Raw genomic sequence first — 16,811 nt, 5'->3', positions numbered from 1 at the left:
ATCCAGAGATCAGAAGGGTTTTAGCAGGCGAAGGCAAAGGGTTTGTCAATCACTCCCGCAGTGGCACTGATTTGATCTGTCAAGGATTTCAATCTCTGAAGATCAACTATTTTCAAATGCATCAGAAACATGTGACACTGCACATGGCCCTTTGCAAGCCACCATTACTAAAAAACTAGTCTCAGTGTTAACATTTGATTGGGTTTCAAGTTCAGCAATTAGCTTGTAGTGAGGAATCTAGTTTTATATTTAAAAAGGACAATGTTAATGCATGATAAATGGTTAGCTGTGGTGTTCCCAGTGTCTTGCTTTACCTGTCCTGGGGAGTCTGGCCTTGGCCCCACGTAGCTGGCCCTACTATCAGGCCCCAGCGGCCTCCCCCCTGTTGAGGCGCTGAGCCGTCCTGAAATCTCCATCTCGATCTCAGCGTCCATCTCTGCGTCCTCCTTGGCCTCCTTATTGCTCTCCTCCAGGTGCTTCATGAGCACAGCCACCACCACGTTGACCAGCACAAACTGTGCAATCAGCACGAAGGTCACGAAGTACACTGGTGAGAACAGAGGCAGGTAGCTCAGGCAGTGCTTGTCCTCACTGCTGCACTCACGCAGGGTGTCCTGGGACCAGAGGAAAGAGAGCAGAGGTTCTGTACCATACTAACACCACTGCATTCATTGTGTAAGAGGTGGGGGCAGGATTCTACTCCGGCAAGATCTCTGGGCACCAGTCACGCTCACTCAAGGAAGTTTTGAGTGTGTGTTAAATTCAAATTATCTGCAGGCACTGAATTGTATTGCATTGTATGTTTCATTGCTTTCTTTAAAAAATATAGATCATTTTATATAAAGAGGATCAAACGGTGACTCACTGTGTTTATTTTTCTTAAAAGCTAGCCGGTAAACAAAACACCAGCCTCCCTGAGTTATAAAAATGAAAAGACCAGAAGAATACAACAGACCAAGTGGTTCACAGCAGGCACTCGCCACTTCTTCTTTAACAATAGCAAATGCAAATTAAAAAAAAAAAAAGTGCATTTGAAGTTTTTAGTTAGTCAGTACTGCAATGGCACATTTTTAATTTCATTTTAAACAGGCACTCGCGTTTTGTCAATCCAAGTGAGATCTTGCAGGAGAGACTGATAAGCCGACACACACACCCCTCAATTTTTTTTAAATGACACAAGCAAATTTTTTAACGGTGATGCAAAAATAATCTTTCTATCTATGCAAATAATGGAAAATGCTTACAAGGTAAATTGGAGAAACAACAACAAACTAAAAAATAACCCACAATAATATTATGATTCAATATTGAAATGGGACCCATTGCTGGAAAAAACACCACATTTCCTGTTTATTGGTAATGTTTTTTCAAGCGATCACCCATTTTTCCATTCCGATTAGAGCTTCTTAAAGTAAATAGTTTGCTCAGGAAGTCTGTGCAGGAGAAGTACCTGACATGCTTTAATTGTGCATATGAAGTGACAACACAAGGGACAATGCAAACAATACCAAGTCAACAAAAAAAAAGAATTGAAGATTTCAATTCTTACCTTCATTATGCCATTCCAGTTATCACCAGTGGACACCCGGAACAGTGTAAGAAATGCCATTCCAAAGTTCTCAAACGTAGCGTGTCTGCTTAAACCTTCACAAGGGTTTTCATCATTACAAACTGAAAGAAAAGAAAGAGTAATGTGTTTTTTTTTTTACACCCTAACACAATTCGTCTGAGCAGTGGAAATGACCCTACATACCGTAGTACACTGGTTTAACCTTTGGTTCCTTGTTCGATTAGGCAGTTTCAGCAGAGTTCCTAAAATGTCTGCGAGCTCTGACAAAGACTTGAGTTTTACATTAAAATATAAATTATAAAGGTCAAGAGAGTTCTGGCATGTTTCCATTTTTAGAATTAGAGCACTATTGAGGTTTGCTTGCTTTTACTGCACCCGTTGAGTGCCCCAATAATAGTTTAAACCTATAGGCTCAACACAAAATTTCAGGTTAAAAGGACGGCTGCTGCTGCCTTTAGATTTATTTTATATACAGCAATGGCAGTGGGCCGGCTGAGCGCTGTTAATTTTGTATGTTACTCACTTAACTTCCCGAAAAGCTCCACCCCCAGAGCTGCGTAGATGAAGAACAAGAGCATGAAGAGCAAGCCGAGATTCCCCACCTGGAGACGAGACAAGCGAGGCTTAAACAAGACCAGACACATTCCTGCCTGTCTTGAACTGCCAACAGCCTATGTAAATAGGTCACTGTTAGGTGATTATGAAGAACATTTGCATTTGCTCAGTTCGGGAATGGAGAAAACTAAAAAAATCTGAAAAGTAATAAATAAGATTCCCATTGCATGGCAGTTTCATCCATCCCTGATTTTACTACGAGTTTAATAAACTACACCTAAGCTTGTTACCTATACACTGGGGCTAAACAAGCACATATTAAAAACTGTGTGAAACTGCTATACAATAGGAGTCTTATTTCCATCCCTGAATAGTAGTAAAACATTTCTCCCAGAGAAGGGTGTAACACAGAAACATGGAGCCAGGCAGATAACAGATTAAAGCAGCTTTCATCATCCTGTTTTTTTTTCTATTTAAAGATGCATTCTGTTTAAATGGAAGCCTGGTTAATAGAGTATATATATGTTGCTTCTCAGTGACCTGATATTGATATTTTCTGCATCATGGTCCACACGTTGACATTTCAGCCATCCATGTAAACAATGTGGCAGTGTGCCTGTCAACAACAATTTCTCACTGGGAGCACCCTCCATTCTCACATAATCAAAGCTAAAATGTAACCTAAATGATGAGCCTTAATAGAGTACCTTCTGGGGACCACAGAGTTGGAAACCATTTAGCATCAGCTTTTCAGAGATTTTATTTCAGATTTATATTTTACTGTTCATAATTCAAAATTCTAACAATGCATGAAACCTAAAAAAAAAAAAATCTATATTCCTACATCATGCAATAGACTGCAGAGAAAGGGACACGCATCAATGAAAACAGGTTTAGCGGGATTATGGAAACGGGCCCTCAATTTCACCTCCAAACTAATACCTTGTAGTTCTCTCTGCGCCATGTTTTATGACTAATTAACAGGATGAAAGATGGATATATAGAGACAGATAATGCTACATACAGATCAGTATTACGCATGCTTCAACGGAAGAATATTGCAAAGCCCTCATTTAGATACATTCAAGCATCTCACATTGGGTTCTCAAACATGCACACATGTACTGGAGTCACACGATCAAATCAAAGTGTAGAGGATCCTTACCTGTGGCAACGCCTGCACTACTGTATCCAACAAAGCTCGCATTCCAGTAGCCATCTTTAATAGCTTCAGAACTGAGAAAGTGGAAAATCAAGAATCTATTACTGTATGCATGTATTGTGAAAGACAGGTTTTTGCAATGGTTTATGCTCATTCTTGTTATTTTGAGACTTTGTCAGCTTTGGTGCAAAACCGCTTTCTCAATCAACTCAAGAAATAATAATTAGAACGTGTCCGCACTGACTCAATCAATATTCAGGACACTGGAATGTGATCATTTTTTTTTTAGATCAATACAATAAGTATATAACCCACCCCAAAAACTAATCATGGAGCAGTGACCTGCACATTTTAAAAGTAAAATCGCTACAGTTTAGTTTCCTTGTCTTAGACACATGGTTATTAAATGTGCAAGCAACACAAATACTGACATCTGTGAACCTTCATACAAAACCCAAAGAAGAACACCAAACAGAAAAACAGGAGATTAAAAGCTGGGGTGTACCTCTTGCGATTCTTAGCACTCTCATGATGCGGATGATGGTTGGGTTGATTGGAAGAGAGGCATTCATTTCAATTTCTTCCAAAGTAATTCCCATTATGGACAGAAGTACAATGGCCAGATCCAGCTGGTTCCATCTATCAAAAAATAGGTACATAAATAAATAAAATGAAGCAAGCTAAACCAATCAATTCTACATACACACGTTTCCTAACATATTCAAAGAATAATTCAACAGAAAATGTTACAAATAAATTAAATCTGAAGTAAATTAATCAGACTGCCACATTAAATGGATCTGATATTCTCCCTGCACTCAATCAGCATGGCACGCATTGGAAAAGGTCAGATCAGGACAGGAGACTAAATGAATTGAATTGTGAGGATCTTGGCTTGGCTCCTAGTGAAGGCCATAGCAATTACAGAATCAGCACAACTGGCACTAAAATAAAATATACCGACATGAAATTTGCACCGGTTCCCTTCACCTTGGTCTGTCATTCACGTGCTTTGTAAAGCAGCTTTTAGATGCTGACAAGCTTTAAAAGCAGTGCAGAATGGTCAATTATATTTCCAGAACCACTCAAAGACCCCTTTCTTGTTGTAGCTTCCCTTCTCCCCAATACCAATTCATCACATTAGTAATAAGTCATTCTTGACATTCTACACTGTTCTTTCTAAAATCCAATGTATGGTATTGAGGCACCAATATGAGCAATGCAGGTAGTATTATAACTTGTCCTTTCATTTTACACATGTCCTGTCGCACTGAGCTGTCCAAGATGGACTTCTTTAAACTGTTATGAACTGACGGTCACAGGTGATACAGGTAATACATACACTGGTTAGTTTACTCCCTGCTTAGCTAATTTTATTTAACAAGTCCTCATTTCCTCAACTAGGACAGCTCTGAAAAAGAGCTGCACGTCGACTTACATGTCCTGCATAAATACATTAAAATGTTCTGACAAATGATTTTTATATTTGTCTTAATATTTATCTTAATAACCCTCAGTTAATATTCCTCAGTCAGCAGTGTTGTTCAATCCTGTGATGTCATAGGCCAGTGTGTTGTATGTGCAACTGCACAGTGGTCACATGAATGGTACTGGCATTCCTCATAGTTACATTTAGCATGCATGCATGCATGCACAGTTTAGCACAGAAGTAAGAGGGTGTATGAATTCATACACACAAAGTGTTAAGAAATATACCATCATGTACTGTACCACCAAACTAAGAATACATGAATATAAACCCTCTGAGGGCACAAAGAGAGACGCCTGTAGTTAGAAGTGAGAGGCAACAAACTCAAACCTTGTGAGAATATTTTGTTTTCTTTCTGTCGTGATCCAAATAACTGTCAGTTTAGTTGAGTGTGGTTGAGTAAGCATTGGGTTTTAGGCAACATTTTCACTGAACACAAGTCAAAACACATTACCTGCTTACAAATATATCTCACCCTTTATACACTGTACATGGTCATTTTAAAGAAGCAAGATGTTCTATTATTGACCTATGGAAGATTTTCCCCAGGAGAGCGTTAACCCAATCAGAACCCTTGACATGGATGAAATGTTTAGGCCTTCTTGCATTTTACTCTTCCAAATCAAAACTACACTTGAATACAAAAGACTGACAAACTTTGCATCAGACATATGCAGTCATTTGTTTAACATATGTTTGTAAGTTTACAGTACTATTTAATATTTTATTAATGAATGTTGCAAGTTCTGGATAAACTGAACCACTCATTTTGGTTATTTTTCTTAGCAAGCAATTTGACAAGCAACAAAAGTAAAATTAAAATGCAAGGTGAAGAATGTCAAGCATATGGCATGTTTCGGTGGAATGCAATATATAATTAAGCATTAACACACAAGGAGGCCTGGGGCGTACTGGTACAGTCACCTGAGAAGTGGCTTGTACCTATACAACTTATGTCTTCAAGTGTGCTTATAAAATAGCTGATTATAACTATAAGGAAATCTGAATTAGCCTGTCTTCATTCTTCTAAAGTGCCTTCCATGTACCGGAAATGCGTGCCAACTGGCCCTGTGTAGACAACATAAACAATAAACAACAACTCAGCTCACAGAAACGGTCTGTAGTGTTAAAAGCTGGAGAGACTGTTGAGGATCTGGTTGTCAGTGTATCTCAGATGAGAACTGTAAAAGGGAAAGCCCTTGGGGACCTGAGCCGAGCTGTGCATTAGTGTGGAGTGATCTTACAAAAGCTTGCAAAGAGGTTTACTCTCAACAAGCTTGTTAAAAAAAAAAAATCAATCTTAAACTTAAAACATAAATAAGCACAGACGATACTAGAACATGACATCTTACCTGTCTTTGAAGAATCTTCGAAACCCAAATGCCACTAGTTTTAAGATCGCCTCGAACACAAACACTATGGTGAACACGTAGTTGCAGTACTTCAGGGCCTCATCCAGGGACTGTGAGGAAATATAAACACACTGACTGTACCAGTGAACTCTATAGTCAGTGATTAAGCTACATACAGAACTGTGGCACCAATGGCATCTGATATCTATTACACCCCCTCCTATAATCCAAGCACACCTGCTGGATGTTGTCCACTTTAGATTTTGTCCTACTGCCACCTCCACATTAAAATGCTTGCAGGGTATTGGTGCTGGCACTCTGAGGATGCACACCGAATAATCACTACAGCCTAACAAGCAGGGTCAGGGTCACAAGGCAGACTTACAATAAACATCTTCAGGGCTTGATTAAAATGGAAACCACACCTGTTCAGGTTCCCAGAAGACCAGAGCTGGGATTGGTATTGTATAAAATTAGTACATAAATAAATAAATAATCAAATTTAAAAAATGTGAATGGATGTATCCTTCAAGGCAACACAAAAATCTGAGAGGTGTTTTTAATGCCCCAATATTAATGAAACAGCTGCTCTCTAAATGGCTAAACCGTAACACTGAACATTAACGAATTACCTCTCCATTGCTGAGGTGCTGTGGTATAATTTCTCAGGGGAATGGACTATGGTGCAGGGTCAACATCTCTGACCTTCTAGAAGTGCCTCCGGATCTTTAACATCCATAAAGCACACTGAGAATTGGCTTGAAGTTTCATGTATCTCGTCAGGATCCTCATAGATCTTATTGGATTGTTCATTTGTTTGATTTATGTTTCCCTTTAAGTATCATCAACACCTTTTCCATTACATCCATGGGTGGTGAAACAAAATGGGTTGTGTCAACTCCTTTATTACCAATATCATTAATCTATTGCAGACTAAAGGTTCTTAAATGTATGCTACTTTTATATTTTACTATGGTATATCTGTTTGCTGTACTGTGACACCTTACCGTGTTTTGCTTTAGCATGCATTAGCTGTACCACACCATCTTCTTTTCCTAAGAAACTGCCACAAGCATTCAATGATGTTGTTTTAATGTAAATGGCTTGCCTTATGCTCCACCATGCCACACCACGTCTATACCACGGTTCACTTTTAAAAGCCAGCCCCATTCTCATGCAGTAGTCACTGCTGTTACCTTTGGCTGGTTGTAGTGCTCCATGGACATGGTGACGACGTTAATCCCGATGATTAAGGTGATGAAGAGATCCAGGTAGTGGCTGGTACACAGAGTGTGGATGTAGAGGCGGGCAGGAGAATAATTGGCATAGTATGGGCGGCGCTGGGCTTCTATACACAACAAGACACAAGCACAGGACGAGTCGTCAGAAACCAACAGTATACTGTACAACAGAGCTGGGTCAGTGAATCTTCACAATAAGTGGCTACCCACGTGAATTCAGGTTACATTACAGTTATTGGTTCCAAGTGTGGAATGTATCAGGATTTTCCCCAAATAAGATTTTGACTCAACATATTTGATGTACAAATCATCGGTAACAATGAAGTTCTGTTTCAGTGTTTAGTTTGGGTGTATTTTAGCGCCTAAATTACTTACGTACAAAAGATATTGGCAGAAGCAGCTTTAACACAATATTTTTTTATTTAAACATTTTCTGCCCACTTATTGTGAATAGCCACCTAGCATAGAGTAAGTACAATTGGGAATATATACATTTCACCACCTAAAAAAAAGGATAAATATGAAGAGGAAGCAAATCCTACAGCATTATGCATCTCTTTGCTAAACTTGTAGATATTGGTTATAGTGGTTTAAAAACCCAAACTACCATAGCTGCTGACCTGGAGGTTAGAGTTGTATTACTACTATCCTTCAGCCATAATTTTAAATTCTTAACGTCATAGAGCCATTCAGCAAAATCATTATTCACAGCACTACTGTTTGTCACATTTATAAGCAAACAGGCCAGGGGACTTATCAGCTGTTGTAATTAATTTATTTAGATTCTGTAACAGTAACAGTAAAAGTACATTAATCTCTGGTACTTTTTTGTTGTACCATTGCATGCCAATACTTTGACTTATCATATTTTTTGCTTTGCCACGTCTTTCAAAGATTGTTAAGGCCTTTAAAAAAAACACAGGCCAAGGCCTAATCCAATTCTGATAAAGAAACTTTTTTTTTTTTTAATATCTAAAAAAAGTAATTTGTTAACATGTTTCATGCATCTGTCCCATGCATCTTTGTTGCATAAAGACATGCACTTTTCAAATTAACATGCGCTGCTGCCTTGCAAGTTTAGGGTTGACGGGAATCTACAGGTAATACCGAATTTACAGATCCTAGTTATTAACTCAAATTAAATGTAGAAAAACAGACAGTATAAACCATGCCGATATATAAGTTAGAATGGCCCAAATAAAAGCCATAATACTATTTTACATATAAGAGTTCTCTACACAGCTTTTACATTAACACTGAACACACTTCACAAACCATCTTTCTGAGACTGCCACTTTTAAACAAATGTTTCGAAAAATGCAATTTCCAAAAGCAAACAATATTTTTGTGCAGTGTATTTTTCACATACCTTTAAAATCAAAATCTACATCTACAATATAGGATACTGGGTGAGGACTGACAGGTGATACAGAAGACCCGAACTACCATACAATACTATACTATAGTATAGTAACTTTACTTTTACTATACTACTGTAATAACGACTATACTCAATCAATGTTCTTTACTTGGTTTTTCTACAAGACCAGTACTTGGGTATGTATACTTATGTAACATATATATCATAGGCAATCTGTTCTTCACTATCATTTTATCCAGTGACATCACAATAAGATTGTTTGGGGTTCACTATATGCAACTGAACATTTTTTTTACAGCTGACTTACTATAATTCTGTTCTATCTTCTGTGACTCGGGTTAAGAATGAGAAAGCGAGCTTGTGTAGATTCTCTGTGGGGACACATTTCTGCCACTTCTCATCCTGATGACAGTGGCTTCAGAGAGATCTATTCTGACAAAACCAATCCCTTCTGACACGCAGGTCATTTCTTCACTGAGAGTCTAGAAACCACCTTGACAGTAGCAACTGTGTTTGTGGTACATTCGATTTCAACATTCATGTTTATCATTTGTATTTTGATTTGAAACGATTTGGAAAAAAACATGTTATAGTTTAAAGATAAGTAATTTCGTTTAAAAAAAAATAAAGCAATGGTGCTGATGTATAGCAGAGCTGGGTTTTATAATATGATAATGTATGCAGTATAATAATTGAAATAGTGCTGTTTCTTTCTAATTCAGCTATTGCAGAGAATACTGTATTCCAGTGATATAGGCTACAGTGCTGGAATAACTCCTTGAGTGAGATATAGTGCTAGAATGGAACAGAATAGAATTGTCATCTTTTAGAATTAACTAGGTATAAGGTATCAATTCAAAATAGTTCTATTTATGTTGCTTAGCTGCTCCCTGACCCATCTAGACACAAGGGGATTTCTCTTTGATATGCCAGTTTCTGTGATCCTACTGTATACTCCTGAAGGCATTCCTCGGGATGCACTGGAACCTTGTTCCTATGGGAATTATTTTTAAAGTACTCGGTTAACTGGATACCAAGATGCAACATATCTCCAAAACTTGCAACAAGTCCATCATGCACATCTCTACACCCAGATTAGCGTTAATCTTGAACTACCTCACCTAAAGTTACATTATGCTAGTGCTACTTGAGGTCTGTGAAACCAGCTGATTGTGTATTTTCTCCAGCATATTTTCTGCAGGTTTTTCTTTTTTTTTTTGCATACTGTCTATATATGATATGAGAGCTTTATACAGTCCTGAAACCTGAAGCTGTTACTAAAGTGGACTGGTAGCAGATTGACAACTATGATGGCAGACTGACAGCTTTCAGCAGCCTGCTGTGAGGCTCAGCAGGAGCAATGTTAAAAACAGCAGGGCTATGGGGATTCAGATAGATAGATTTTGGCTTTTTAGATCTTCTTGGGGAACTCACAGAGACAGGGAAGATAGAGAGAGAGCTAACACTCCAAATCAATTAATTATGTAGCTGGACAAGCAAACTGAAGGTTTTCAAAAATTCTTAGGAGAAACTTTTGCTTCACACAGGCCCGAAGGTCATCAAATTTCACCACGTGGCTGTGCTTCTACCAGGTGAGCCTCTTGGGGACCCCCTGTCTTTGGGTGTTCTTAACTATCATACTGGGAAAAAAAACACGCACTTGAAAACCCACCATTAGCATTCCATCCTAGAGGCTTGTGTGTGCATTAAAATAAATGCAGGCACTAATTTTATCTACATTACCGGTTGTCGCTTTGGTTTAAATTGTGTGGAATGAGCTGCTTCTTAAACACATTAGCCTAACGTGGAACTGCCAGTACATTTAAAGTCAACTCTGCAAATTGTATCTCACATGTAGGGTAACAGTAATATTGTAAACATTAGTATGCTTACCTTAATATGTATGGATACCTTAACATGTATGGATTATTTTTTATTTTTTTATTTTTTTATTTTGGAATCGCGAATTGTTTCTTACCCCATTTTCTCCCCAATTCGAAACGCCCAATTTTAAGCCTGACTCACCGCTGCAACCCCCGCGCCGACTCGGGAGGGACGAAGATGAACACACGCGTCCTCTGAAACGTATGTCGTCAGCCGTCCGCTTCTTTTCACTCTGCAGGCCTGTCATGAAGCTACCTCAGAGCTACAGCGTCGACGAACCACGCAGCTCTGGGCTGCTTGCAGGCAGGTCTGCAGGCACCTGGCCAGTCTACATAAGTCGCTGGTGTGCAGTGAGCCGAGGACACCCTGACCAAGCCCTCCCCACCCCAGGCGGCACTCGGCCAATTGTGCGTCGCCCCCTGGGAACTCCTGTCCACACCCGGCAGTGGAATAGCCTGGACTCGAACCGGCGACCTCCAGGCTATTGGGCGCATCCTGCACTCCATGCGGAGTGCCTTTAATGGATGCGTCACTCGGGAGCCCCCTATATGTATGAATTTATAAAAAATAAATAAATAAATAAATGTTAGGGCATATTTTTTCTAAATAAAATCACAAAAGAAACAAAATAATGAGAGCATCCCCACCCTTAGACCAGAAAGATGGTACAGTGTAGTGCACAGTGACCTGGCTCTCTGACCTGAACAGAACACTGTGTCACAGGCATGATTAAATCACCACCTGTATAATTAGAAGAATAGATTCTTTTGTGCTGTGCATACAGAGAACTGTGTCAGGATGTATGTTTGAAGCATGTATCGATCATGTCTTGTCACTTCAAGGTTTAGTGTCTTCATCAGCAAACACTGACAATGAGCTCAGCGTTTATAAACCATACAGAGAGGTTTCTCATTTCTGATTTTGTCACATCTTTGAAAAATGCAAAGCAGACTTACTTACAAACCTATCCCTACTATTCAGTATCCGACTGAACTAGCCCAAGGCCTTTTTTCAGTCTTTTACACTCAGGAGATTGAATGCTATCACTTAATTCTACTTGTTAGCAATCTAGAAGTTTATATGGAATTACTTTTGAATTGCTGACACATAGAATTACGTGATAGGTAACCCATACTGATACATTTGGAAGCTGACCTTAACAGAACATTTGCAGTAAACAAATGTTAATGATAGATAGCATATTTTATCCATATTAAAAACCCAACATTAATCCAGGCACAGAATCATCATGATTAGTAGATGCAGCCTCACCAATATGAAGAAGTGTTGAATGCATCGTTAATTATGTTTGCTTCTCATATCAATTAAATAGAAAATCAGCAACGAGTAATGAAAGGAATGGGTTTGTTCATATGAAAGTCTAAAATGTAAGATGGTACTTTTTTTTTTTCTTTCTGGAGTACGAAAGATAAATCAGGCCTACTGTTTTGAACGTTAGATTAGGTCACTGTATTTTGTAAGAATCTAGCAGGACTGCATTAACTTTTTTCCTGATCAGTAGTGAGTTTTCAAGCTACTAACTGCTTTGTCATACCCTCATGCACCATGTGTGTGGCATGCAGGGGCATGCTTTGGGTTAGCATGATGAGAATTTTCTCATTCTCTCAATAGGGTTCTCATGATTATAATTTTTTTCAGATTCTGGAAGCAGGCAGGGCTCAGAAAGATCGCAGAGATATTCTACCGACCAGACACGTATATCTCCTTACTCCTGCGCTTTTTCTCCAGCCGCCGGAGACGTTTCTCCTCTCGGAGGCGCGCCTCCTCTGCCTCCTGGTGCTGACGGCACTTGTGGAAGTTCTCCACCACCACGCCCACAAACATGTTGAGCACGAAGAAGCTGACGATCAGCAGGAAGGAGATGAAGAACAGCAGCATCCACGGGTTGTGGTTTCTAACAGGCTGTCAGAAACAAATGAGGAGAAAAACAATTTTCCAGAAGAGCCAAGAGCAATTTCAAAGAAAAAGCTAAGGTCTATTATGTTGAAGGACTTATTGCTGTCAGTAGGTGTTCTATTAAAGTGCATTGGTTTTTATACACAGAAATCAGACCTGACTGTATCAACAGACTACGGGGAGTTCTAAAAGTCTCTCCTGTCTCTATCAGACGGAGGTGAATACTGGGATTATGACTTAGCAGCAGGACTAGCATACAAAATACCAGAATGTAACATTCTGCAAGACTTGATTTCATGCATTGCTTGTCTACTTGCTAAGCTGATGGAAATAAAGAACCATAGGCACCTTCATTAGGAATGTCCTGGTTTGTATATGCATTTTTTAATTAAACCATTACTGTATAATATAAGGAATGAATGACATCCAAGTGCTAGGCAGCTAAAACTTTGAACCAGAAATGAGAAATTGAGGGATACTAATGAGGGATAACTAAGCCAGTTATGCCCATTAATTCGGTCTATGGGGCCCAGTTCTCATCAGAAAAAAAACTATAATGGCCTAAGAAGGACTGCAAATACAAGAACAGAACAATTCAAGGGAGGCCCAAGACCAGTTACATAACAACCTACTTTCTAATCCTAAAACAATTTATCCATTCATGGTCCACAGAGAAGAGCTGAAGGAGAGAAAGCTTGGTGTGGTCTAATTTGGAGCAGTGTGGGAGTAAACAAATAGATATGGTACCTATACAGCTGAATTCTCTCATTGTATTTGACTTGAACAACTTAAATTAAAATTGCAGGTAAATGCAACTTGGCAGTCTTCCACATCAGCCCTTGCATACTGTATTATTCATTATCTTGTTAGCCATTCTGGTTTGTAGTTTTAAAAGGTATTTACACAATTAAAGAAACATAGAACTACAAGAGTAACAGCACGCTAACCTATTTTTGATACTGTAGTCTGTCCAGAACCAGGCAGCAACAATAAAAGGTCAGCAGGCTGCATCTACAGTCCAACTACTTACACACAGGCAACAGTATCCAGTGTGAGGAATAGGCGATTCAACAGGTAAAGGGGTTATATTATTAAACATCATTGACTCAAACCATTGTACCTGCTGATCTATCCCCACGGCATCCAGACCATCGTACATGATGTTCACCCAGCCATCCTTGGAGGAGAGCACGAACAGAGACATCAGAGCCTGCAAAGCAAAGCTCACACATCTATTCACCGTGCTTCCTTTGAGCTTAGTTCATAATCTTATAAAATACTGCAACTGTTTATTTCACTGAAATGAACACATATCTTGACATGGGTAGGACATAGCACAGTTGACCAATGCATTCTACTGTACTTCTTGTTTAGATTAACTTAGTCACCACATCCGGCTGTGTTTTCTTCATTATACATTTCACATTGATAAATCACTCATACAGTACCTGTCCCAAGTTGTCAAAGTTGTACTTTCTCCGAATCCACCGGTAGTTTGTTTGTAGACAGTCAGATTTGTTGGTTATATTTTTGGTGTCAAATCCATCGCAGTAGTAAAATTTTCCTTTGAACAGCTGTAAAATAAACATTTAAGATACATACATGATCAAATCCAGCTCTGGCTAGCAGAGAAGGCAAACATAAAACATTGAGAACTGCCTTTAAATGAAATACAATATTGAAAAGTTTCATTAGTCCTTATAACACCGAGAAAGTTGAGACAGAGAGTCCTGGAGGGTGTTGATAATAGAACCAGAGAGGGATGAAAGGAGAGTCATTTTGTAGGAGTTTCCTTTACGAGATCAAAGCAGACCTGTTTGGAGGGGAAAGCAGCTCATGTCTCATTTCTTCAACCAGTGTTAATATACATTTTTTTAATGAAAATGATAGTTCATCTAACAGCTTGTAATACTGTGATTTTAAATCCTATTGCTGGTTAAGTAAATCCAATGGCAGCTGTTGTGGTTGTAATGCATTAAAAAAAGAAAGAAAGAAAGGAGAAAAGAAAGACACTGCTACAGTGTATTTCTGACAGCACTGTAAACTTTCACTGAACCTCATAGTTAATTAAGGCTTTTTGGTACTGTACCTGCACCCCGAGGATACCGAATATGATGAAGAATGCACAGCAGATCAGCACGATATTACCAATGGGCCGAAGAGACGTTATTAACGTCTCTACCACCAGCTTGAGGCCTGGAGCTCGGCTAATGACCCTGCAAGGATACACAACACCACAGTGTCAGCAAGCTCTCATTGTATACAGAACATAGAGAACTGCATAAGGGGCTCAATACAGTGTTCCCTCTGCCACCATGGGTTAAGGTGAAAATCAAAAGGTAGGAAAAGAGGATTGTTACATTAGGCTGGGGCAAGAAAAAATAAAAGAGAAAAGCAAAGAAAAAATTATTAGAATCATATAATCATAGAATCAAAATGGTAATACTTCCAAAAATAATTAGTAAAAAACAATTTTACATATATATATATATATATATATATATATATATATATATATATATATATATATATATATATATATATATATAAAAAATGTGATTATTTTAAAACTACTTGGCAAGTCAATTAATATGACGTTAATCAGTTAACAATCCACTACATACTTATTCATAACCCTGTTTACAAGAACAGGGTTACCATTATCGTGACTGGATAATTAATCATTGACGTTAATAAATGTTTTATTACATCGTCATTCTTGAAAACAGTTTTTTTTTCTCATGAAAATATGATGCATCTTTGCATGACTAGAGCATAATCCTTTTTTGATGTGCTTTTGACATGTTTTATTCATTAAAAGCCTAATAAATTGAGTCACCATGAGGTCTGTGAGGATCTGATCTCACCTGAGCGGCCGGAGTGTTCTCAGCAGTCGAAGAACCCGAAGTATCCCAAGAATCTTTGCTCCCCCAGCGGAGGCCAAGGAGACGATGATATCAATTATTGAGACGAAGACCAACACACCATCCAGAATGTTCCAACTGCTCTGGAGGTAGGTGTTCTCACCCGAGAAGAATCCCAGAGCAACAACCTGCAGGCAGGCCAGAGACCAATGAGATACATTGCACTGCCAGGAGGTGTACAAGGACAACATGATCTTAAGAGACACCAGAACTTCAATATTAATTAAACAATCACTATTCGACGTGGATCAATGATAGATTTAAAACAATTATGTTGCACAGGATATAATTGCCACAAAAAGATGTGTTGCAAAATAATACAATACTTGGAACAAATGTTACAGAATATATTTCCAATCAAGCTGACCCTAAAAAAAAAAAAAAAGAAAAACCCTGGGTAATCCCTTAGATCCCAGAACATCAGTGGACACCTGTCTTGTAGATTCCTAGAATTCCTAAACTTTGCTGTACCTTTACTGTAGGTCTCAAAACGTTTATGAAATGATCAATCATTTGAAAAGAAAAGAAGTCAAGATTAAACTGGATTTTTGCCTTTGCATTTCCATTAACCCTATACAAGCCTACGTATCTGTAATTCTGAGTGGCGTTATCTCTTATAGACCTGTATATAGCTGCAGTTTCACTTTTGCTCCTATACTTAGTAATCTAGTTGTATACTAAGTGGTATGTAATTCAATTTAAGTGTGCTAATTTTTCTTTGAAAGTAAACTTTGCACATGAAATACACAATGCAATTTTCACACAGAACATGTCCTGAAACACATTGTTGTTGTGGCATTGATACAAAACCATTATATTGAGGGAACACTGCCAGGAAACGCTCTGTTCAGTTAATAGAGTCTTTACTTGAGACTCTCTTGTGAGAAGATGAGAAGAACCAACAGAGGAATGCTATCTTGCTAACTGAGCTGTGACGCTATTAATAGTTTGGTATCCCCAGTGAAAGTCTAACACGCCAACAGGAGGATATCTCCCCAACAACCACCATAACGGGGGTGAACGGAGACAGCAAAACCAAGCACTGTGTCTCCCAAATCAGTAGCTAAACTCATGCACAGAAACCTGGGCATTGGGCATTCTCAAGCTGGCAGATACTGATATACATTTTAATTATTTTTAAAACAATCATCATTTCAATTTTCCCCTAGTCTAATTATTAATATTAACACAACATTCACCATGCCACAGGAGAGATCTCTAAGTAAATTAGAATGAACACAGCTGTTTGCTCAGCTGCCAAAGTAAAGTGTTAACTGTTACTGTATTAAACATGCAGAAATGTGAACGGCAAAGGTGCATCAGTGACATGGACAAT

The 16,811-nt window shown here is 38.6% G+C and overlaps 1 protein-coding gene across 2 annotated transcripts in view; it reads right to left on the bottom strand.

The window, feature by feature from the left end:
• Positions 1-16,811, bottom strand: part of LOC117418601 (voltage-dependent T-type calcium channel subunit alpha-1H-like) — a 64,520-nt gene that overhangs the window by 5,620 nt on the left and 42,089 nt on the right. The window contains exons 19-30 of one of the 2 annotated variants that reach the window (XM_034926106.2): positions 15,419-15,603; positions 14,641-14,767; positions 14,000-14,125; positions 13,672-13,761; positions 12,344-12,557; positions 7,325-7,476; positions 6,129-6,238; positions 3,793-3,926; positions 3,291-3,361; positions 2,094-2,172; positions 1,550-1,671; positions 315-614 (exon numbers count right to left, since the gene is read on the bottom strand). In XM_034926106.2, the coding sequence (XP_034781997.2) occupies positions 315-614; positions 1,550-1,671; positions 2,094-2,172; positions 3,291-3,361; positions 3,793-3,926; positions 6,129-6,238; positions 7,325-7,476; positions 12,344-12,557; positions 13,672-13,761; positions 14,000-14,125; positions 14,641-14,767; positions 15,419-15,603 (1,710 nt within the window). The remainder of the gene's footprint in view (positions 1-314; positions 615-1,549; positions 1,672-2,093; positions 2,173-3,290; positions 3,362-3,792; positions 3,927-6,128; positions 6,239-7,324; positions 7,477-12,343; positions 12,558-13,671; positions 13,762-13,999; positions 14,126-14,640; positions 14,768-15,418; positions 15,604-16,811) is intronic. The other variant, XM_059035461.1, reaches the window with a different exon arrangement.

This window comes from Acipenser ruthenus, chromosome 13 (assembly GCF_902713425.1).
Source record: "Acipenser ruthenus chromosome 13, fAciRut3.2 maternal haplotype, whole genome shotgun sequence".
NCBI classification, from domain to species: Eukaryota; Metazoa; Chordata; class Actinopteri; order Acipenseriformes; family Acipenseridae; genus Acipenser; species Acipenser ruthenus.
Note: the sequence above shows the minus strand (reverse complement) of the source record. Positions and strands in the feature narration are given on the sequence as shown.